Here is a 22,590-nt window from a genome sequence, read left to right as displayed (position 1 = left end):
ATGTATTTAGGAAAAAGGATATTGGTTTATTTAAAAAATTGAATTTTTAATTAGAAACGTAAACCAATTGGTAAACCTCTTTTTACGACTATTTTTTAATCTAAAATTTACACATATTTCGCTATAGCTCCCAGCGATAAAAGCAGTGAACGGTAAAAACCAAAAGGTAAAAATATGTTTGTGTGTAAAGAATATCAACAATAGAGTCATAACCTCACAAAAAGGATTCAAATGAAAACTGACGTCATAAATCGACCACAACCAGCGTCCGACCGAATTGCAGAACATATGATTCTCTATATGCTCGAATCGCCCTAAAAGATACTTTTCCTGCCTGCAGCTCCATGCGATCGGATACTATGTTTATTTCATATCGTTACTATCGCTTATCGCACGAACAGCAAAGTTCAATTTGGCGCTGTGGTAATCAAATGGTAAGTTTACAATTTTTTTAAGGTGTAAATACTTAAATATTTCGCTATTTTCTATCATACATTTCAAATTTTCTGACCGCAAGTATCCGTCCATTTTACCACAGTGTTGTCATGTCGCCGGTCGCCGCCAGTATAAAATAACAATTAGATTTTTTTAATTAATACATTTAACCTTTCAATTTTTCATTGAATATTTAGTTGTTATTGGCTTAGTTGTTATATGCTCCAAATTTAACAAATTAGTTCATTAGGAAATTGTTTAATGGAGCGAACAAGTCAAATTCCGAAATCAGAAAGTATTGTGTACATTTGATGATTTAAGTTAAAATGTAAATAAATGGGTCATTCGGGACAAAAACGTATAATGAGATATGATACTATGTTAATTCTTTACAAATGAGACCAAAAGGTCGATTTTTGACCTTGTATAGAAAGTCATGTGTTCTCAGGCAAATCATTATTAAAATTCCAAGTCTTATTACATAATAAAATAAATACCTAGAGCAATTAATGAATTGGGATTAAAAACCAGCAGTATAATAATTAATTAATTGATTCGTCCTATTATTTATGTACAGAAATGAACAATCATGGGTTTTAAATGTTGATGTTTGTTTTATGTGATTTATTTATGTTTTTATGTTTTGGTCCAAACTGGCAACAAGGCAAAATCAAGGAAGAAAAATTCCCACTTTTTTCTTTTAATGTTTTCTGGCATTCTTCTTTTGATTCTTTGCGTAAATGGAAATTAGCTTGTTAAAGTTATGTTAATGGAAACACTTAGCAAAACAATAACACATATGTAATAATAAACCCTCTCTCCACTTTACACAGGATTCAACATAGTGATGTCACAGTGAGCCTTAGGCTTAGTTTTTCAAACTCCTAACAACTTTGCCAGCAACATAATTCCCTTGGAAGTGGAGAAATTCTTCAATACTTTGTTATGATTCCATCATCACTATAAAAATGATTTTGCTGGCAAAGTTACCAGGAGTAAAAAAAAATGGGCCTAAAAGCCAAATTATTGATACATGTGTTGGTAATCTTAACATCAACCAAATTGCCATAGAAACCAAGAATCTGACAAATGTTCAGGTTCTATTTTAATGTTCCTATGGAAATTAGTCTGCTTCACTTTAAGGTAGCAGCAAAATAATAATTTTACTTTAAGGCTCGGTTTTTCAAACTCCGCGTAACTTTGCTAGCGACACAATTTGACAAAACCGGAACCAAGCAGTGATCAATTTTTCCATTTCCATTGAAATTATCTTTAATTTCCAAGAAATGAAAGATGGTACCCTCAAGGGCTCATCGTTCCCTGGACATTTCTAAGGATTATGGGGAAATCATTTAACTTGAAACAATCTGAAGAAACCTCCTTGAAATCTCATACATTTTTAAAAACTTATGAGGACGAGAACTTAATTTAGAGGGTACATTGGAGGGAATTAAGAGAATCCTATAGAAACCTATAGAATTGTTAAAGGGATCGTTTGATAAAAATCAGAAAGTTGTTAATGACCAATGCTCAAAACCCCCTAACCAAAATTAGTCTAACTCTTTCTGTATTACGTTCCTTTCGAGTTAAATATTTAAAAATCTCATTTGTTGCAACGCAAGGCCCAAAACTAACATTAAAATATTTTTATAGAGTTGGATTTACCTTTAAATTGTATGTTAATATGACATGTTTATATGCAGTGTGTATGGTATATGTCGTATTTTCTTAGAAAAAAGATATAAACACAAAAAAAGTACTTTCTTCTTTCATTCATTTTTGTTATCCCTACAACATAGATGATTTCGTGACAATCATAGCTATACTCTCTTTATTGATGACACGATAGTATCTTTTGCTATTGAATCACACGAATGGTCTTTCGAGGGAACGTTGACGGGGAGAGGGCGGGTTGGAGGAATGGGGTTTTGTACCTATAAATTTCTTCTGAATGCTCAAAAGACGTGATAGTTGATCCGAAGCTTCAAGGGAGGAGCATTGATGAAGTTTTGCAAGTTTCTCTACATTCTAAAAAACATCAGTGACTGTATTTCTGACAGGGTTTTAAACTGCTGGCTTCACCAAATTTGGCGAGAGGGTTTTCGGTGGGTATGCTCAGGATATTTAAAATGCAGAGAAAAGTTGTTAGGTTGAAGAATGGATTGAGTTTCTGGGATGATTAGGATTGTAAGCATGAATTTATGTTGGTTGGTTGTTCGCTCAGAAGTGCCTGTTAGATGTAAAGAACAATATTGGAAAATTTAGAGATCATGAGGATACTCATAAGACACGGCGAAGGGAAAGTCGATTCCGGCTTTCTGGCGTACGAAGAGGTGTCAGAAGAGTCTAAACTATTGGAATGTAGAAATATGTCTTATCATATAGCATTACCATTTAAGATGAAACTGAGGGTGTCCTCAAGAATGCTTTCTATTCTATGGACGAATGAATGTCGCAATCTGTTGTAGTGTTAGTGCTGATACAACGTGTAGCTACACATGCGGTTTGTATGGTCTTATGGCTGCATGCTTGATAAATTTTGTTCACTTTTTTTTATCGATGTGGCCCATTATTGTGTCAACATTAATAACTGATTTGATATTTCATTGCATAATGATAACTTTTGGCAATATTTTTTGATGATGAAATTTGTCGTCAAACGAATTTCCAGGAGAAGAAAAACACTTAAATCCCGGACTAAGTTTATTACAGCACGAAAATAACCACAAGAACTCAAATGTAGTATCCTCTTTAACTGCCGGAACTAGATTGCCCTTCATTCCGGGTTCCATCCCTCTCCTTGACACCCGACACCGCCCCACAATTCCCAATCTAAGTGGGTCCATCTATTTATTTTCATTTTCTTGGTTTCGCTGGAACTTCACATGTTGATAACAACTCGGTTAAATAGCTATTCCAGGAATATGGATATTGAACTCAACAATTTGGCCTCAGAAATCGTATATGACGTAAATTAGATCATTACATCCTTGCTCGACATTGAATGAGAGCTGTAAGCATGGTGTGTGGAAAATCCCCTGACCTTGACTATTTTTAGTGCAAGAGAGTACAAATCTGCATAGTACACTTAATAACGCCTAGCCAATTTGATAAATTGCTTTCCAAATGTCCATAGTGATATATGGACCGTAGCGTTTCTATACTTGGATAACTATCTGTAGGTCAAGTTGTCATTGGCAATCAATTATTTGTTTAATATATGTGTTTACAGCGGACGTCGATAAAGCCAATTAATCACGGTCAAGTAATTTTTTACGACAATAACCGCCAATATAGGCTCATGTCAGACATGCATATACCCACAATGTGGGTAACTAATGCATTTACACTATTGGTATGTGTTTACTATACGTACCTCTTAAGATGCGTTTCATATTTCTTTAAGACAAAAGTTGGTTTTAAGCATACCACACTAGTATGAGACATTCACTATAGTGAGGAGCGAAGAGGAAAAACTCTTTTATATACATATATTACAATTGAGGTATTTGGTCATTTGGTAAATTAGGTAATCCCCAGAAAACATGAATAAACACCCAAAGTCATATAATTTAAGTATCAAGTGCATGTAAAGATCTACACTCTGTTGCATTGCAGTACTTTTCAATTTTTCCATATAGGAGTTGTAACATTAAATGTGGTCGCTGCAATGCCGTCAGTGCCTCCTGCTAAGCCTGATCTGCCCCAACCAAAATTCGTCGATTCGCTATGGTGCATCTATGTAGTTTCAGTAGTAGCTGCATGGAATGCCGAATTACGTAAGTCAATATTGTCCAAGAGTTCGTTTTTCCGTTGTTAAAGGACATAGCAAAGTGATTTTCTTGCAATTACCATTATCTTTTTTTATTCAAGTCCATATCTTCTTTCAGTAACTTATCCACTGGACCTCATCAAAACCAGACTACAAATACAGGGTGAACTCAACAAGAATGGAGAAAAGGTGAGTTGCTTGCCTGGACTTGAGAGTCATTCAGTTGGAATTTTAGGTCAAAAATTATTAACACTTCATACAATCAAATTGGAAAAAATAGTGGAGAATGGGTATTGTGAGTTATGTGAATTTTCGGTGTAGATATATCTTTAAAAGCCAAACATTTGTTATGTATACCACTTAAAAGGAATCTATACATAAAATAATAAAATTTATTGATTTACAGGTTGCTTATAAAACGTTGATGTCGATCAATCGTTTGTCGTAAATGTCGATCAAGAGGTTTTCTATCGGTTTTGTAAATTTTGGTATTTATTTCGTTATCAGCAAATTCCGAAATTTACCACATTTTTTTAATATAGAAAATGATGAAGATTCTTGAACTATTAAATTGTTTTTTAAATACAGTTGTTAACCTGCATAGTGTGGTTTTTATGTTAACCTCTATGTTAACACATTAGAATTTGCTCATAAAACCTCCCAAATACTTGTTTTCTAAACTATATGCCCGTTCCAGGTTCCATATAGAGGTATGGTGGGTACGGCAGTGGGCATATCAAAGGAAGAAGGCGTTCACAAATTATGGCAGGGGGTACACGCGGCTTTCGCCCGACATCTCATCTATTCGGGCACCCGAATCATGACTTACAAGGCCCTGAAAGAGAAAGTTTTCAAGCAAACCAATTCTGAAGAATATTTCCCATTATGGAAATCCGCATTGTGTATGTAATAGTCCGAATGGCGTAATTTTTGAACTGATTTTGCTATATGACCAGGTGGCGTAAGTGCCGGTGCCATAGCGCAATACATAGCTAGTCCAACCGATCTGGTCAAGGTGCAACTGCAAATGGAAGGCCGGAGGAGGCTGATGGGGCTTCCTCCTAGAGTACACGGTATTTATGATGCGTTCAAGAAAGTTTGGGCATCTGGAGGGACCCGAGGTCTTTGGAAAGGTATAGATAAAAGTCAATACGTTCGAAGCATGAGAAATAAATTTAATTTTGTAGGCTCAGTACCTAATGTACAAAGAGCGGCTTTAGTCAACTTGGGAGACCTCACAACCTACGATTTAGCCAAAAGATTTATCTTAATGCACACTACTTTACCCGATAGTCATCTAGTGCACGTTATGGCGTCTTGCTGCGCAGGATTCGTAGCTGCTTCCATGGGCACTCCTGCAGACGTCATCAAAACTAGAGTTATGAATCAACCATTAGATGAAAAAGGACGGTAAGTATACAAATTCCCAACTAACAAGAGCTTAAAGCACCTTTAATTTAGGGGTTTAATATATTCCTCATCAATCGACTGTCTGAAGAAAACGCTACATACAGAGGGTGTAGGAGCGCTTTACAAGGGGTTTGTGCCCATTTGGATGAGGATGGCTCCATGGTCGCTGAGTTTTTGGTTGACGTATGAAGAGGTTCTACATGTAATGGGCGCCAAAGCGTGGTAACCAAATTGATTTGGAAAGGGATTAGTAGGTATATTTAGTCGTTTGAATTGTAGCAATCACAGGGCATAATTTAGGTGTTGTACGGCAATTAAAACAATTTAACGTGGAACTCGGACAATTTTAATTTTAGGTTTAGGTTTTTACAAGACTGCTAATTCTAAATTGGTATTTATTTGGTTGAAAGGGTCATATTTGCTGGTAAAGGTTTGTGCAAAATACGTTATTTATCTTTTGTTCGTTTTAAGGGGTTTTTACAATAGGTTTTTTTAACATGAAAATTATATTACTTCCAAGAACTCTTCAAATGGTATATTTCTAATAGTTTTGAGGCATATGGTGCTAAAAACAACATTACTAAATTAAAGAAAGTAGTATCATTATAGACTTTTTGGCCCTTAAAAACCCTTAAAAGTTAAGAGTGATCATCCTTATGCTTTTTGATTATAAGCATTACGGATAGGCGACAGGCAGACAGTTTTTGAAAGTGTGGATTGTTCAGTTTATCAGATTCGACATTTTGAATTTTGACATTTTATTAAAGTTTCTATTTTCACCATCATGTGCGAATTATCTTCTTTTTAATATTTCCAGAACTAGTGGAATTACTACTCATAGAGATGTGGAAATATACAGGGTGTCCCTGAAACTACTGTGCAACGCTTGACAAAAAATTCCTGAACCAAAAATAAGACGTTTTATGCAAACTTACCTATATCCAATGCGATTTCATTTTGCTGCTACGGAGCGCCAAAATTTTCAAATTAATATCGTTTTTTCAATTGTTAAACGCTTTTATCGACTTTAACTGATTTGAGAACTAAGAGTCACTACATAAATCAACGGGCCGTGACGTGAGCGAGGTATTTTTTTAATGCGTGGAAATATTTAAAATGGCGCGTGACTCGTAAATAAAAGTTTGTATTTTTGTTACCCTCTGTACTAATAACTTTAATTTTTTCTCTGCTACAAGCTAACTTTATTTTAAAACTTTTTTGTCTGAAAAACAAAAAAAATCCTTATTAATTCCTGAAAAGAAGTTTCAATACAGTTAAAGTTTCGAATTAAATTTGACTCAAAAAGACGTACACAACTGAGCCCTGAAACACAAAAAATCAGTGTTAATTTATGGAAAAAAATTTTAAATTTTCAAAACAGCTCAAGCTGCGTTATCATTCTTCGTTCATGTCCAAAGATGATCCTAAGTACCTTCCTAAAGAATCAAATTGCAAATAATACGACTTTCAGATAAAATTCTAATTACGTCGTTCTCATTGACCTGACGAAACTTAACTGGAAACCAAAAGAAACAACAATCAGAACTCACTCACAAAATGACAGTTAAACGCCACCTGTTTTCACTGATTAAGTCATGGATACATTAACGGCGTACCTCATGAAACGATTTTTCCGATTATTAGTGCAGCGAGTATTACGGATATTTTGCTTATCGCCGCACTAACATTCGAGTGAATCGTCTACGAAGTGATATCGGTACGAAAACGTACAAAAAATTTACAACCTGCCTTTTGTAAAGGTACAGCTGATCGGTCTTGGAAACGATACGCGCGGGAAGTAACATGCGATGTTTCCAGATTTAAAAAAATGGGAAAAAATGGCGAATTCAAAGCAGTAGGTTCATTATGCAAATATATCTCCACGTAATAAAAAAATACATTTTCTGTCGCAAAGAGAACTTGATCAAAAAAGAAGTTTGAGGTTTTTCGAGAACAATACTAATTTGAATTTTTATACGGTATTAAATACGTCATGTTCATAATTAATATACATATATATGTAATAAAGATAAAGCCGCTATCAAGCTTAACATTTTGTGTTGGTCTATTAAAAGCTTAATAACTTCGAGGGCGGAATAATATATGTAAGCTTATAAATTTAATTCTTTTGTGAACAATAACCATAAGCATCGTGTCGCAACCCTGCAGTGGCATCTTTTCCTTCATGAGGTTGTTCAGAATTCGCTATTTTTATTAATACATAACTTTTGTAGGGTACTAATTAAATTGTATAACCAGAAGATATTTTGTAAAGCGGTTTACGTAGGGTTATGAACGCCATCGAATCTGTCGTCTCGATGGCCTTCATAACCCTACGAGATATTTTTCGAGGCAATTGCAATTGAACGAAGCCACGTTGAATATAAGTAAATTTGCCTAGAATGTCTTATTTTTGCTTAAGGAATTTTTGGTCAAGCATTGTACAATCATTTCAGGGACATCCTGTATTTTACAAACATTTTTTAAAAATCTTTTTAATGGTGGTAACAAATTTTATAACAAATTATTTTTATCTTCATAAATTCCGAAGAGCATTACTATTTTTATTTCCGGAAACTGTGCAATCCTGACTAAAGTAATGATTGAGAATTGTCTTTTTTGGTTTAGTATGAAAACATATCAATTAGCATAGAATTGTATAGCTGGCGCCTATTTCATTTTGTCCATATAGACCGAACATATAGAGAGTTTAATTTTCCTTATCGAGAGAGTTTTAATTAATTATTCCCATAAGTTTTGTTTATTTCTACAACAATTTCTGTACTTGTGTGGAGTGGAGAAACATTGGTATTATCTTAATCTAAAAAAGTTAATAGTATTCATTAATTTACTAATTGCGTTATAGAATTATTTTCGTTGTATTTCATCATTGGCCATATAAGAAATTTTTCATTTATAATTATACTTAGGAGACACAGGTTTAGAATAGGTACATAAGTAAGTATACTAGACATTGCATATGAACAGTGATAACCCTTTTTTTATTTTACTAGACGTAAAATAATTTTTCGCCATAGGCTCGATAGTGGATATTTTGGTTACTGATTGTATAAAGTATATGTCGTTTTATTGTTGATTTTTTGTTAAATAAATAAAGCAGTGACTAAAGCAATATTTCATTTTCCGGGGTTTTTGACTTTCACTAGTCTTCAAGAACTCGACAAACAATAACAAAACTTTTGATAAGGAATCTATTCCTAGATGTAATAGCAACAATAACAGTAAATATTAAATAGAGATATTTTCCAACTACTGATGAAAACCCTATACCGTTTACCTGGTATATAATAAAAGTTTGCCTATACTCTCGTGGAATATTATATTTACGTGAATACTTTGTTTTATTTGAGCTGGGTAAGTATGAGAAGATTAAATTATGGCATTGTAAACGTAGTCGAATTTAAAATTTCTCCTTCGAGTTTCGGCACAGTAGCTCAACATTATTAGGTCAGAGTGTCTGTGTTAACCTGGGGAAAAGGGAGAATTGTCCATTGAATTTTTAAAAGGAGTTTCTGTTGCATTTTATGGAAAGTAAGTAATAGAATGTACTCTTCAGATCAATAGTTATTATATCCAAAATTGCATAATAGATTTAAATGATTTCTGAGGAATATTTATTTCAATAATAGAAAAATTTTCTACGGATAAACATAAATGTACGAAAAATTAGTAGGAAATCAGTAAAAGAATCGACTGTTCAGTTAAAAATTTAAAGAGCATATTGAACAGAACAACCCGTGTTTCAACTTATTGGCTTCATCAGACATGTGTGCGTACAAAGTAGGTACACATACATCAAGTCCGAAGACATTCGCAGCATGAAGTGTCATTGATTTGCCTAGCGTCTTCTTTCCATTTATGTTTGAACGTTCATTTCTTTTGCGGAGTTCCCACTGCCTTTTCTTACCTTTAAGTTCATCCGCGTAAATTTTTAAAATTTTTGAATATTCCTGGCTGGGAAACTATGTGGGTGTTTCCACAAAAGGCTGAGCTTTAACATCTGCTCTTTCCATCCTTTCGACGCTGCACTTGCTTATGTGTATATCTTCGGCCATGCGGAGTGTTAAGCGTGACCTACTTTACTTTATTCCAATATTTCTGCATATAAAGAAATACATTGATTTTTAGTGTTCCCGCTAGTCTCCTTTGTTGAGTTCAGAGCAACCTTCAGCCATTCTGGTTTACACAATTACTGTTCTCAATTGTCAAACAATGAGAATTTAGAGATTTCTCTTTACATGAGTTTTTGGGAATTTTCCGAAAATACTTTCACATCCGAGATTTCGATTTCAGCAATATTTCGAGAATGGGACACTTAGTTTTACATGGTGCAGTAATAAGGAGCAATCTCGTGAAATAATAGAATTAAAATTAAAATTAAATTAGGGGAGAATATTTTAAAATTATAAGTCTTAACGAAACCCACATATTTCATTGAATAAATCAATGAAGCATATGTTCAGTATGCCCTTGATACCATCTGCCCTATTTTTTAAATTTTAATTAGAGTTGATGTTATTTGCGATGGATGTGCATTATGTTCAGTTTCGCGATGTTCAAAATGGCAGGCTTGAACACCTTGAATTTTTTCTTTGATTTTTCAAGACATATTTTTCCATGCTTTTTCATATTTGCGCGGAGCCCAAAAACAATCTTATGATTAAATCAAATCAATGACATTAAGCTACACTATAATAATGCAAATATTTGATGAAATGTAGCACCTCATTAAACATCTCCTCAACGTAGTTGAAGATCCGCTTCGAAGGTAAACAGCAGCCCAAATCTGACAATTAAATCGAAAAAGGATAGAAGTGGATCCATTTCACTTGGTAAACACGTTAAGTTATTGTCACCAGAGATAAAAATCCAGGATTGTTTTGTAATATGCTCCACCTCCTCCTTTTTTTCCGCGATTATTGCAATTCTGCGAATAATGTTGAAAGTTTACATAGGACTTTTTGTTCTCATAGAATGTAATTTTAGTGGCCGAGAATCAAAAGGAACATGGCTCAAAATTCAATAAACTTCTCTGCAAAAAACTCCCAATTGTCCAGTGGCTTCCGCACTACACCAAAGGAGACATAGTGGCCGACTTCATTGCTGGGATCACAGTGGGGATGACTATGATCCCTCAATCAGTGGCTTACGCCGGTTTGGCAGGGCTTAAACCTCAATATGGTAACCCCGCCAGACAAGGATACACCCCCTCACCCCCCGCATATTGCCATTTGAATTTCAGGCTTATACACTGCGTTCATCGGTTCGTTTACTTATGTCTTCCTGGGGACTATCAAAGAAGTATCCATAGGGCCTACAAGCCTCATGTCCCTATTGATTTTCTCTTATGTAGTTGGGCGGCCAATAGAGTATGTCATATTGCTAACGTTCTTAGCGGGATGCGTGGAACTGGCTATGGGGCTCTTCAAGCTTGGTAATGCCTCATAACCGAGCAGCTATATATTGAAGAACAATTTCCAGGCTTCTTGGTGGACTTTATTTCCCCATGTCTGACCAGCGGATTTACGTCTGCAACTTCTATAATAATCATAGTGTCTCAGGCAAAGGGATTTTTAGGGATTTCAGTGAAGAATCACTCAACTTTTCTAGCTCTACAGGAGACATTGAGCAAAATTGGGGAGACTCAAATTGCAGATACGCTGCTTGGGGTTCTTTGTGTGGCATTTTTGCTAATATTAAAGGTAATAAATGTTCCTTTCTTGGCTAACTTTGAATAAAAAATGAACTCTACGCAGCAATTAACAAAAATCAAAGTCACTTCGCTTAAAATTAAACGATTGCTGTGGTTCCTCTCCATATCCAAAAACGCTCTGGTGGTTCTGATATCTTCGGTGGTTGCTTTTTATTGGTACAACACCGAAGGTTCCACCCCATTTCAACTCACGGGTAAAGTACCCAGTGGTATGCCCGAAGTAGCCTTCCCATCCACGCACACCAGCTTCAACGTGGACAACACTACCACTACTGTGGGTTTTACTGAAATGATTATTCAACTTGGATCGGGGATAATTGTGATACCAGTGGTGGCAGTTTTGGCCAATGTAGCCATCGCCAAAGCTTACAGTAAGATAATTATTTACGATTGTTGAATTGGTCTATGAGGGTTGAAACTAGGCGCTGACGCTATGGTGGATGCTTCCCAAGAAATGATCTCTTTAGGACTGTGCAACATTTTCGGATCCTTTGTTAGGGCTATGCCCAGTTGTGGGGCTTTCACTCGATCCTCCGTGGCTAGTAGTAGTGGGGTGCGCACCCCTTTACAAGGAATTTATTCAGGTACATCCTAAACTATAGAGAATAAACTACGTTCGGAACAATGAATTTTAGGCACAGTCATTATTTTGGCCCTAAGCTTCCTGGCTCCCTACTTCTTCTACATCCCTAAGTCCACTTTGGCAGCAGTACTAATTGTGGCTGCCAGTAGTTTAATCGATTACGAGATCTTCTTCACTCTATGGAGATGCAGCAGTAAGTTCTCTTATTAAACACAAACTCACAATTCAACACTGAAGAAATCTGCAGAAATTGACTTTGTTATCACCACTCTGACCTTCCTTTTTGGGATTCTCCTGGGCGTTGAAAAGAGTATCGTGATTGGGGCCATTTTGAACGCCCTAGTTTTGCTGAGATGCTGGTCCAGGCCTGCAATACTCATCGAACCCAGAACCGTGAGTTCTCATTTTCTTACTGACAGGGTATATGAACCATTCTCGCGGTTTCAGACAGAAAAAGGCTTGGAGTACCTCTATGTGAAACCTGAACTAGGCCTCTTTTATCCTGCAGCAGATTATCTGACGGAATGCATTAAAAAGCAGAATAAAAAGCACCCTACCATGCCCATTGCCATGGACTGTTACGGTATTCTGAAAATCGACTATTCGGCTGCCAAAGTACTGTGATTTCTCACAAAAGCCCTATTTTAACTAATTACTTTTTCCAGAGTTTTGAAACATTGGTGAAAACCTACAGCAAAAAACAAGTGGGAATCGTATTCCTTAATGTTAGCCAAAACGTCCTAGGAACTCTGGAATACATTCTGGATGTCGATAGTTTAAGCCTCTTCAAAAGTACTGAAGAAGTAACGTCTGGAAGCTTTGCCATAAGAGACATCGAGGCTCCTGATGAGGAGCCCTTGATAAATAAGTTGAAGAAAGACAGGAGGTTCTCAGAGCATAGATTAGACATTAGAAAAGGTTCGCTGTGTGATGTTGAATGAGCCTCGATATCGTTGTAGATATCACAAGTTATTTATAACTGTTAATGTACAGTGGTAATGTACAGGTATCACAAGTTCAAGTGGAAGTATAGATTGTGCAAGTGGGAGAAGGACCGCATAAGGTCTAATATGCCTCCAACAAAGACCAACGAAGTGGGTTGTGAGACTAGCGGCTGAGGTGGGCGGAATCAGTCCAGTACTACCAGTTCTCTCACTGTTTCAGAATTTTTACTATTATACGTTCTAGTGATGGATTAATCATTTATTAAACATTTATTTATATTGTTGCTTTTTGCTGATATTTTTTAAAATTTCTATCACCGCATAGAAAGCAAAATCATTGCTAATCTTAACATCGAAGTGGAGGCGCCGGCCGGAGTGACTCCTCCTGCTTCGTTGTTGGTCTTCGTCGAACGCACATTAAATCTTGTGTGGCCCTTCTTCCTCTTGCACAATCCATATATTTCCACTTGAGCTGGTGATACCTGACGAGTACTTATGAGCAACAAATAAACTTCTTTTTTAAGATATCTTGGTAGCAATTATTCCATACCTACATAGGGGTTATTCACCGTTAGTTTAGAGATTTGCACTAATAAGTGCTATTTACCAACAAATTTTTTTGTTATAAGAATCTAGAAATTGTATGTCTCAAAGTTAATAATAAGTTATCACAGTTTATGGGTCATCAACACCACCAGGTGTTTGGAGGAGATATGGTTGGTGGTAAAAAGGTTCTTGGCGCATGCAAGTACCCTCATGGTACGATGCTTGTCCAACCAACCATGGCTGGAGGTTTGTCAGGGCACGTGCTGAACAAAAACAATTAAGATATTTTTTAATATACAGTATTAGACCTACTTAAATGGCTGCATTTGCTTTCAATTTGTTTTTTTTTTGTTGGAGCTCTATGAAGAGCACGAGAATCGTCGAGAGGAAGTGCCTTGCCTGGCCCTAAATTGAGCCTTAATTAAATTACATTCTGACTGAAATATGTATGCCCATTTAATCCAAAGATTATTGTGATTCGAAATTTTTTCGGCTCTAAATCTGCTCTGCTTGGTAGCGCTAGTTTTATCGACACAATTTATATACCTATCCCTCTAAACCCCCCTCTAAAATGGAGGCTTGCGCAGCAAAGTTAAGGCTACCAACTAAGACAGTAAATCCCTTGGAAAAATCTCTGTAAACACTCTTCGTAAATCCTTTTGGAAATCGTCGGTAAAGCAAGACATCAAAATGCAGTTTACGGAGAAAAGCTGGGGGCTGCCAACCCATATAGAAATTTCCTACAAATAATAGCGGTAATTCTCGTTCTGTTACTGACAGTAGAATTAATTTAATCATATACCCCAACCCATCGGAGACCTGAATGGGAAAACTTTTCAAAAGGGAATGAGAGTAAATACTATCCTCATATGAAGGAATTCTGACTGTGAACCAAATAAAATCTAGAGGGTGTTCTGATAGTCGCTCATAGGGAATTTTTCGTATGTAAAGCGCTCATTAATTTCATACAAAACCTAAAATCGGCCTTTTTATTCTTATTAATTATGTTTGAACATTTTTTAGTTGGTCTTACTTCTTGGCTAAAATTCGACTTGAACCCGGGCACTGTTTACACCGCAATAAGAACATTTCGTAAAACCTCGTCTAAAATAAACATTGCAATGTTGGAAAATATTGTTCATCAACCCCTAATCAAAAACTGAATAGAAATAACGTAAATCGGCGAGGCATAAAGAGGAAGCAGCTTGCACGTGCTGCTTTACCTGGGGTCTGCAAAGTTTCACAGAGGGTTGAGCAACATAGAAAATTTGAAATTTCAAAGGGGGTGAAAGGCAGGTGTTTGGTAAATAATTATTACCATTATGACGTAGTACCACGCAGGTATGACAATGCATTACACTGAAAATTCGGACATAAAAACTAGTTAAAACTATATACAGGGTGGCCCAACGAAAACTTTTTTCTTTACACATTTTCAATATTTGAAATTGAAATGTGTAAAAGCGCTGATTTTTGATTCGAGCGGGACAATTTTTGGTTATATTTTTATCCCTTCAACCCCTGAACAGAGAAGACAGTTACCCCCAAAATTTTTAATGGCAAGGGGTTTCGAGTGATACCTCGTTTTAAAGGTAGTGGGACCCTGATATTACACCTTCAAGTTTGAAGCCACTGCCATTATCTCCGTTGATATGACAGCTTGTCAAAGTCTGTGGGGCAAATAGCTTTTAGTTAATAACTAATTTATCACAGCAAGAGCTGTAGACTTCAAAATGAGGGTAGGGACACTCGTAGAAGTAAGATATCACTGAATCGTTTTGTCGGAGGTGAGTTTCATTATAAATTTCAACCCTAAACAATCCCATCATTGTGGGCACACCAAAGGAACTTCTCGGTTTTAAGATAGCCCCATTATGTCAGGAAAGAAAATTCTTCGCAAATTGATTCTATAGAAACCCAATTTTCTAGATATAGATATTAATATTCTCCACATTCATTCGATTACAAAGGGTTTCCGTCATTCGCGGCTTCGATCCACCTGACATTTCGTACCAATCGACCCCGTATGGTGGTTGTTTTGTTATTTCCACCGTCAGTAAAGTGGTAGCGAGTCGGGTGTATGGTCGATACCGCCCATGGGACAAATGCGCACCTGTCCATCGTGTAACCGTTCCAATTTAACTCCATTGCGTATTTTCTCATACTGGTCGTAAATGGAAATTCTTTCTGGGTAAAAGTCGAATTTGTCGTTTTTTGGTGTGAACGTGTGGTGAATTATAGATTTTTGCCAAGATTTATGGTAAGTAGAAATTATTAATTGAGGTTGCAAATCGCTCCATTAGGGCAAGAAATATTTCATGAGGTTGTTATAAGGTGGCAATGTTCGGGCTATCATTATAAGGGAAAGTAATAAAAATATTGGAATTGGTATTGGAGCCAGTGAAAATTTGAAAAATCGCATACTACGCACTTGAAATGAAAATAAAAAGTTCGATAAAATCACCTGAAATAACAACGAAAATTTCTAAAGAATGCGGGGAGTTTTTTCATTTTTAGATTGTTTTTAATAAAACCGAAGCTTATTAGTAAATGTACTTGTTAGTATTAGTGATAAACGATGGATGGTATATTTCACAGATATTTTCTAATCATTAAGAGTTCTTTATGTTGTGTTTGAAAAAGTTCATTTGATTCCATCCAGTGATGGTTTTTCTATTGTTTCAGAAATATTTTTTGATTATCAAGATAACTATTAAGCGCATTTTCAGGAGGGGACAGTAGCGTAGCTTAGAAATTGATATCGAGAAATTTTCTTGAAAACTCCCTTTTTTGCAGTTATTTTATATCCTAGTCTGGTAAAGTTGTCATGTCACGCCTCTGGCTTTCCCATCGTTTTTCTAGCCATAAATATGACCAGTCCTTCCATGAGATCTATGTTCTGCCATTAACGTAGTTAGCCTGTAACTTTAAAGGGAGAAAATATTTGCAATTATTTTATTACTGAATTTGTCCGCGCTACGCCAACAATTTCTCCATTGTTTCCCAAATTCTTTTTAATCATAAATTTGTGGACGTTAAGAGGTCTTTCATGAAAAGTCATCTGTAAGTATTTGTCGAGAAAAATTCTGCAAAATTCAAAATTTTGCAATTACTTCTTATCTAGAAGAATTAGGCCGACTCCATGCTACCGCTATGGTTGTTCTATTGTTCAAAGATATTTTTTAATCATTAAAGTGACTATTGAGTGTCTTTTCATGAGAAAACAATGGCGTATTGATCAGTGAAAGAAACCTTTTCTAGTTTCTGGTTTTCAAATATTATATTAAAAACATTGTCTATTTATATTGATGAGTGAGCTGTAGCATTCTGCTTATGCTTCAGTAACTGCCACCTGGTGTTTCAACTCTTCTGGTAAGTCTTCAACTTTTCTCCATCAAATTGAGGCAAAGTCATCAAACATGATAAGCACAGGAAAGGTCATCTCACTTCCTGGTTGTTCCAGCGCCAATTTCTGAGAAGTAGGGATGAATTGACAATGGTGCAACGCCAGGTCTGACAACTTACAGTGTGTTATTGTCAATCACTATTGTAACACTTTTTCTTGAAGAGGAACAAATAATATGGATTTCACTTCTTTCAGTCGAAACTTTCTAGTTAGTTCGCGCTACTGTCAACTTAAAACCCCTTTGGTACTTTTCGAAAATGTGCAAAAAATTAGGAGAATATTTCTTAAGCTGATAGGACTCCTATCAATATATGCATCTTTTCGAAGGAAATATTTTTTTTTGTGAATTATCCTTTCGGCACCAAAGGAAAAAATTTAATTTTGAGAGGGATCCACAAGAGGGAAGGAAGCGTGTGAAAGCAGTAAAAAATTTCGTTCCTTCCCAAATTTTTTTACATCACAATGAATGTTAAGAGAGGCCCAAATATGAGTTTTTTGGCATCATTTCCCTGTTTTAGATATAATTTTTACAAAAATGATTTTTTATTCTGTTTTCTGTGATTAAACATTTCTTAAAAGAAAAAAATTATTTGAGTCAAATTCCCGTTTATTTCCTATAATAAAAATCCCCTTACTACCACAAAGCATATAAGACGCCGCCCTCGAAGAAAAACAGGAACAACCCTCTTTTTCCTGTCAAACACTCAAAGTGCACGTGTGAGTGGTCATTATCCATATTTGCCTTTTCGTAGCTGTAGTTTGGACGCACGTCAAGTGGATGTCGATGAATAATTAATGCCCGAAATTATGAAAATGCTCAAGTTTTCGCTTAAAAATCAGGTAAAATCTACATAAGAATTTTTCATAACATGTTATTTTTTATCCTCTAAACGATCTCTGATAAATCGCTCAGAGAAAATGACAAGAAGACATGAAAATGGCGTCAGAAACACTTAAGGGTGCATGATTCATCCCAACAACCACCACACGATCGTCTTAATGCACGACGGGAAAAATATTGATCCAGGGGTCAATTTTCCGAGCCGGCGTGACGTCACAGCGGTCGATCGCCATGTTGTTCGACGGCACTTGTTATCCAGATCAACGTTCCAGTTTGGTCATGCGGTTCGTGGAATTTTTAGTTCGATAATTCATTTATCAGTCTAGAGCCCCCAAAATAATACCACAAATCTCTGTTTTCTATAACTTACTGACACATCAATTTCCTTTCAGGTATGTTTCAACATGATAACATCACGGAAACTCAGGAAAACCATCCGAAAAGCCATAAGGCTCAAAATCGTCTGAAACGCAATACCGGCTCAAAAATTGCTCATCCTAGCAGTCTGTGGAAATCGTGGACTGACAGGGAAAAACAAGTGCTGTAGACGGCAAAATGGCTCCCGCCTGTCACGCTGACGGGTGCGAAAACTGCCAGAAAGGTGTTTGCAAGAATAATTGTCCTCAAGAAATGGATTTTGAAGGCCCCTTGGAAACCGAAAGGGCAACTAGGCAATTAGAGAATCTGAACAAGGAGTTCTTTGTTGAAGGTAGGTGAAAAACATATTTAGGGTCGTCGAGGAAAAATGTGGTACTAAATTTGAATATTCCATATTTAGTCCATTCCCAACTAGCAATTTCTTGTTTTATAACACTCTTAACAATATTTTCTTATTCAAAATATTCATTGAAAATTTTGGAAGGTAAATAAACGTATATTATCGTAGAACAGATCTATTCGAACGGACCGACCTTGTACATAATACAGGGTGATTCAGAACTGTAGGATCAAACTTCTAGAGATTATTCAGTGCAACAATAGAAGACATTTGATTATAAAAATCCTTGTCTTGAAATGTCTCCCTAAGGCGCTATAGCTTTATAATGCTTAAAGACAGTTATGTGCAAAAATATGTTTTATTAAGTTATTTTATTCATTTTTAAGTTAGAACCTTATGAAAACGTCCCATTAAACGTTCGACGGCAAATGTAAGCTGCAATATGATGGTGCGCCTGCACACTTTTCTGTTCAACTCGGTCAGTATTTGAATCGGCAGTTCGGACAACAGTGGATCGGCAGAGGTGGTCCAGTTCCGTGGTCCTCTCGATCACCCGATCTAACACCTTTGGATTTCTTTCTTTGGAGACATATAAAGTCTCTGGTTTATGCAACCCCAGTGGAAACAGAGTAAGACCTGATTGCAGGAATTACTACGGCATTTGAAATCGTTTAAAATGATTATTAAATTTTTAGTCAAGTACGTAGAAACTATGCACGTCGTTTAAATAGGTGAAAACTCGATAGAACGCATTTTTGCACCTAACTATTTTAAAGAATCATAAGACTAACGCATTAGGGAGACATTTCCGGACAAAGGGTTCTTATACTAAAATATCTTCTATTATATTATTGCACTAAATAAGTCCTAGACGTTTGACCTTATAGTTCTGAACTACTCTATATATATGTATACATAAACAATGCTACAGAGAATCTAAATTTCAGAAAGTATACACAGATTTTTTTTGCGAACCTATTGTGATAAAATTGTCAGCGTTATTTAAATTTCAATGTATTAAGAATTTTTTATTTGTCTGAGTTTCCTCTCGTTCACAGATTTCTCCCTCAAACCTTCAGAATACCTCCCAGATGTTCAAAACTGCATTGAAATTGAATCCACCACTGTAATTAGCATGCAAAACGGCAACTATAGCATAACCACCCAAGTAGACGAACTAAACCAACCCCAAGATACGAATTTCGTGGATCTGAACCAAAACCAACCTTACGCTACCGTAAACTACGAAATCTACCAAGAACATCCGCAAAACTCGGACTCGACAGAGAATTTCGTAATAGAACGGCAATGCTTCGATAACACAATGGAAATATCTTTGGTTGACCAGAATTCATCAGTTGCTCAACCGACCTCAAATATCAGTATTATTGAAATCAAAGACGTCTGCTCATTGGCGCCCCCGATCGACGTCACTCAACTCAATGCAGCAAATTTATTTCATAATTCCGCTAATTACCCTCAAGAAAAGACACAAATCACTTACCTAGATATTAAGGATGATTCGTCGAGTTCGGAGAAGTTTTGCGGGGATCATCTTCAGAGCACCAGCACCATGCTGAGTCCTAAAAGCGAAAGCGACTTGGATCAGAACGAGACGGACTTGAAAAGTCTGAATTGGTTGCAGAATTATACCAATATCATGTCAGGTAAAAACTAATTAAATTAGTAAATAAATTCATTAATGAAATTATGTATTAATAGTTCCTAACTTACCTACACCACCGGTTTCACCCACTCCGAAACCGAAAATCACTAGTGCGCATATAAACGAATCGAGCCACGCAGCAGACACGAAAAACGGGCCGCCGCGAACTGCAGATTTAACCATCGACATTACATACTATAAAAAAAATGGTGACAAAAAACCACCATTTTCTTACGCCACTTTGATTTGTATGGCGATGGGAAAGAACGGAAATCGCATGACGTTGAATGCTATCTATCATTGGATTAGGGAGAATTTCTTGTACTACAGAAAGGCACATCCCAGTTGGCAGGTAAGAAAATTGTTAGAGTATTACTGTTATCCCAAGACGTTGAATCCAATGGATCCGATGGAGCAATAGGTCAGTGCCATTGTTCGCAGAAATAAAAAGTGGTCCGACACTTCATATATGTATGTACTTCAAATTTCAGTTGATAGAAAAAAAAAGTTAATATGAGCTATTTCCCAAAGAAACTCGGTGGCAATGAAATTTATTAGCTCGAAATTGCACGTCAATTCAAGACTTGTACATTTTTTTAAATACATACACATATACATACACATATTTGCACGCAAAATTGTAATTTCAGAATTCGATTCGTCATAATTTGTCTTTGAACAAATGTTTCGTGAAACAAGCTCGTTCAAAGGACGAGCCCGGAAAAGGCGGTTTTTGGAAACTAGACCTGGAAAGACTCGAAGAGTCCCGAAGGTCGAAACGTCGATCATCACTTACGGTGCGCACGCCCAAAAACGGCGCGCAACCAGTCAAACCAACGAAAACACATAAAAAAGTAAAAAGGTATAAATGGAAAATTTAGATCAAGTATTATTGAATAAAACTAATTTCATGCCTTGATACAGATATCGGCCCAATTCAGCCCCTGCAGAAAGAAAACACAACATATTGTCTAATATCTCTATATGCGGAGCGACTGAAATAGAGAACGTGGAGGAGGCTGCCAGAGCCAGTTTGAAATTTAAGAAACCCTCTCAAAATGGCTCGCTCAAATACCTATATAAATTAAAGAAAATGAAGAAAGAATTGGACGAAATTTTGAGCGAGGAAAAGATTGTGTCCGAAGAAGAAATGGATATGTTGGATTCAAAGGAAGGGTACGTATTCATTCTTTATTAACTATTTTTTACAACATAAAAATAATTAATAGGTGTCAAGTTATCATCCCTCCCTCTATGCCTCAAGCGCCTCCTATTACCGAACCAGTTGCTCCGCCTATAGTGGGCGAAGAGGAACTAACTGGATTACTGCTAGCGAGTAACGGTTGGGATGAGTGCCAATTGGAAATGCTTGATTCGATTCTGGATTCCCTTTAGAAAATGGGATTTTTTTTAGGAAGCTTTTTGAGGTGAAAATTATTTTAAATAGAAGATTGTCGCAGAACTGAAATTAAATGAATTGCGGGAGTGTCTTAATAGGTCCAAATCAAGTTATTTTATAAATAACAAACTCAACTTTCAAAGTTTGGCAAATGGCGTATTTTGACAACTTAAATAATGATTGATAACATGTCAAATATGATTATGTTAAAAAAAAATTTTAAACGTTGCCATTTTTTGTTTATTTTTCGTTAATAGTGGTTTTTTCTTGCCCTGAAGCAAGGTTGTCTCAGTAACTAGATTTGGAAATAAGACACCTTGAGTGGTATAAATCATTCTTCATACAAACTTTAACCGTCTAGTCATAATTCTATAAACACAGAGTGTTTTTGTGCCTTCGCCTTTACAACACACAGTGTGACTCTTCTAGTTGTGTGTGTCTTTTAATAAATTAAATGTATAATTTGTTATCATAGGGTTGTCGTTTAGATATTGTAGTATCGTAATCATACATTAAGAGAAATTTATTTACTTGAATCACTGTTAAATCTATTCGGGCAAAAAGATGTCTTATTACTGTTCATACCGTATCTTGGTTTGCTCAATTATCGCTCAAAAAAAAAAAAATTGTTGATTGTGCTCAAACGTAACGAAACAAAAAAAATAGAGATTTGGCAATAAAATTATTTGCTCAGTTCGCTTCGCTCAAAGAAACAACGTTTCCGTCCTCAACTTATACGTATATCAATCGTAAAAACTTATTTCAAAAAATTTGCATGAAAGTATTTTACGTACTTCTAAAAAACAAATGACATTTGTTGCCTATTGAAAGTGCACTTTTCTACTTATTTAAGGCCCAAATTCATCATCGCACGTCCGATAATTTAGCCGGCATAGCGTTGATGAGTAAAAGGTCTAAAAGTAATTTTTCGGCCTTAATAAATGAGGCCTTTATGTATCAACTTCCGTCCAAATAGTTGTTAAGTGTAGATTTTTAACGGGGAAAGTATTGAATTTAGAAATTAGTTGTATATTTGGATACCCATAGAATATAGCAGAAGAATTATATTACTACTTGTAAGGTTGGATTTAGATATTTATCTATGACGCTGAATAAACTATTTAAAGTAATATTTT

General features: G+C 35.9%; 3 protein-coding genes across 4 annotated transcripts; all 3 read left to right on the top strand.

Moving 5' to 3' along the window:
• Nucleotides 1–284: 284 nt before the first annotated feature.
• Ucp4A (Uncoupling protein 4A) lies at nt 285–8,746 on the top strand. The gene is made up of 7 exons (XM_066390184.1): nt 285–434; nt 4,077–4,214; nt 4,326–4,396; nt 4,905–5,109; nt 5,164–5,340; nt 5,395–5,617; nt 5,669–8,746. The coding sequence occupies exons 2-7, from the start codon at nt 4,106–4,108 to the stop codon at nt 5,841–5,843; spliced, it is 960 nt and encodes a 319-aa protein (XP_066246281.1). The 5' UTR covers nt 285–434; nt 4,077–4,105; the 3' UTR covers nt 5,844–8,746.
• An 80-nt stretch (nt 8,747–8,826) lies between these two features.
• Nucleotides 8,827–13,307, top strand: LOC136409060 (sodium-independent sulfate anion transporter-like). 2 transcript variants are annotated; one of them, XM_066390342.1, is made up of 10 exons: nt 8,827–9,169; nt 10,625–10,819; nt 10,881–11,072; nt 11,120–11,340; nt 11,395–11,722; nt 11,774–11,935; nt 11,987–12,127; nt 12,182–12,327; nt 12,382–12,549; nt 12,600–13,307. In XM_066390342.1, exons 1-10 carry the CDS (start codon nt 9,163–9,165, stop codon nt 12,873–12,875), a joined length of 1,836 nt encoding a protein of 611 aa, XP_066246439.1. In that variant the 5' UTR covers nt 8,827–9,162; the 3' UTR covers nt 12,876–13,307. The 2 variants fall into 2 exon arrangements, with proteins under 2 accessions (XP_066246439.1, XP_066246440.1); XM_066390343.1 differs by having other exon boundaries at nt 8,828–8,992; nt 12,600–13,306.
• A 2,189-nt stretch (nt 13,308–15,496) lies between these two features.
• Nucleotides 15,497–22,584, top strand: LOC136408853 (forkhead box protein K2-like). Its single transcript, XM_066390040.1, has 7 exons — nt 15,497–15,684; nt 18,064–18,380; nt 19,448–20,056; nt 20,112–20,407; nt 20,706–20,917; nt 20,980–21,231; nt 21,285–22,584. The coding sequence occupies exons 2-7, from the start codon at nt 18,227–18,229 to the stop codon at nt 21,448–21,450; spliced, it is 1,689 nt and encodes a 562-aa protein (XP_066246137.1). The 5' UTR covers nt 15,497–15,684; nt 18,064–18,226; the 3' UTR covers nt 21,451–22,584.
• Nucleotides 22,585–22,590: the final 6 nt, after the last annotated feature.

This window comes from Euwallacea similis, chromosome 5 (genome assembly GCF_039881205.1).
Source record: "Euwallacea similis isolate ESF13 chromosome 5, ESF131.1, whole genome shotgun sequence".
Lineage (NCBI taxonomy): Eukaryota > Metazoa > Arthropoda > Insecta > Coleoptera > Curculionidae > Euwallacea > Euwallacea similis.
This window is presented reverse-complemented; position numbering and strand designations above follow the sequence as displayed.

What these genes read in the sequence shown, in the direction of transcription:
- Ucp4A (XM_066390184.1), top strand. Translation starts at nt 4,106, where the DNA reads ATGCCGTCAGTGCCTCCTGCTAAGCCTGATCTGCCCCAACCAAAATTC. An exon ending in GACCCGAGGTCTTTGGAAAG is followed by an intron (nt 5,341 to 5,394) that starts GTATAGATAAAA and finishes TTAATTTTGTAG; the next exon opens with GCTCAGTACCTAATGTACAA. An exon ending in CCATTAGATGAAAAAGGACG is followed by an intron (nt 5,618 to 5,668) that starts GTAAGTATACAA and finishes CCTTTAATTTAG; the next exon opens with GGGTTTAATATATTCCTCAT.
- LOC136409060 (XM_066390342.1), top strand. An exon ending in AGGGCTTAAACCTCAATATG is followed by an intron (nt 10,820 to 10,880) that starts GTAACCCCGCCA and finishes TTTGAATTTCAG; the next exon opens with GCTTATACACTGCGTTCATC. An exon ending in TCGACTATTCGGCTGCCAAA is followed by an intron (nt 12,550 to 12,599) that starts GTACTGTGATTT and finishes TACTTTTTCCAG; the next exon opens with AGTTTTGAAACATTGGTGAA.
- LOC136408853 (XM_066390040.1), top strand. Translation starts at nt 18,227, where the DNA reads ATGGCTCCCGCCTGTCACGCTGACGGGTGCGAAAACTGCCAGAAAGGT. An exon ending in CAAGGAGTTCTTTGTTGAAG is followed by an intron (nt 18,381 to 19,447) that starts GTAGGTGAAAAA and finishes TCTCGTTCACAG; the next exon opens with ATTTCTCCCTCAAACCTTCA. An exon ending in AGGCACATCCCAGTTGGCAG is followed by an intron (nt 20,408 to 20,705) that starts GTAAGAAAATTG and finishes TTGTAATTTCAG; the next exon opens with AATTCGATTCGTCATAATTT.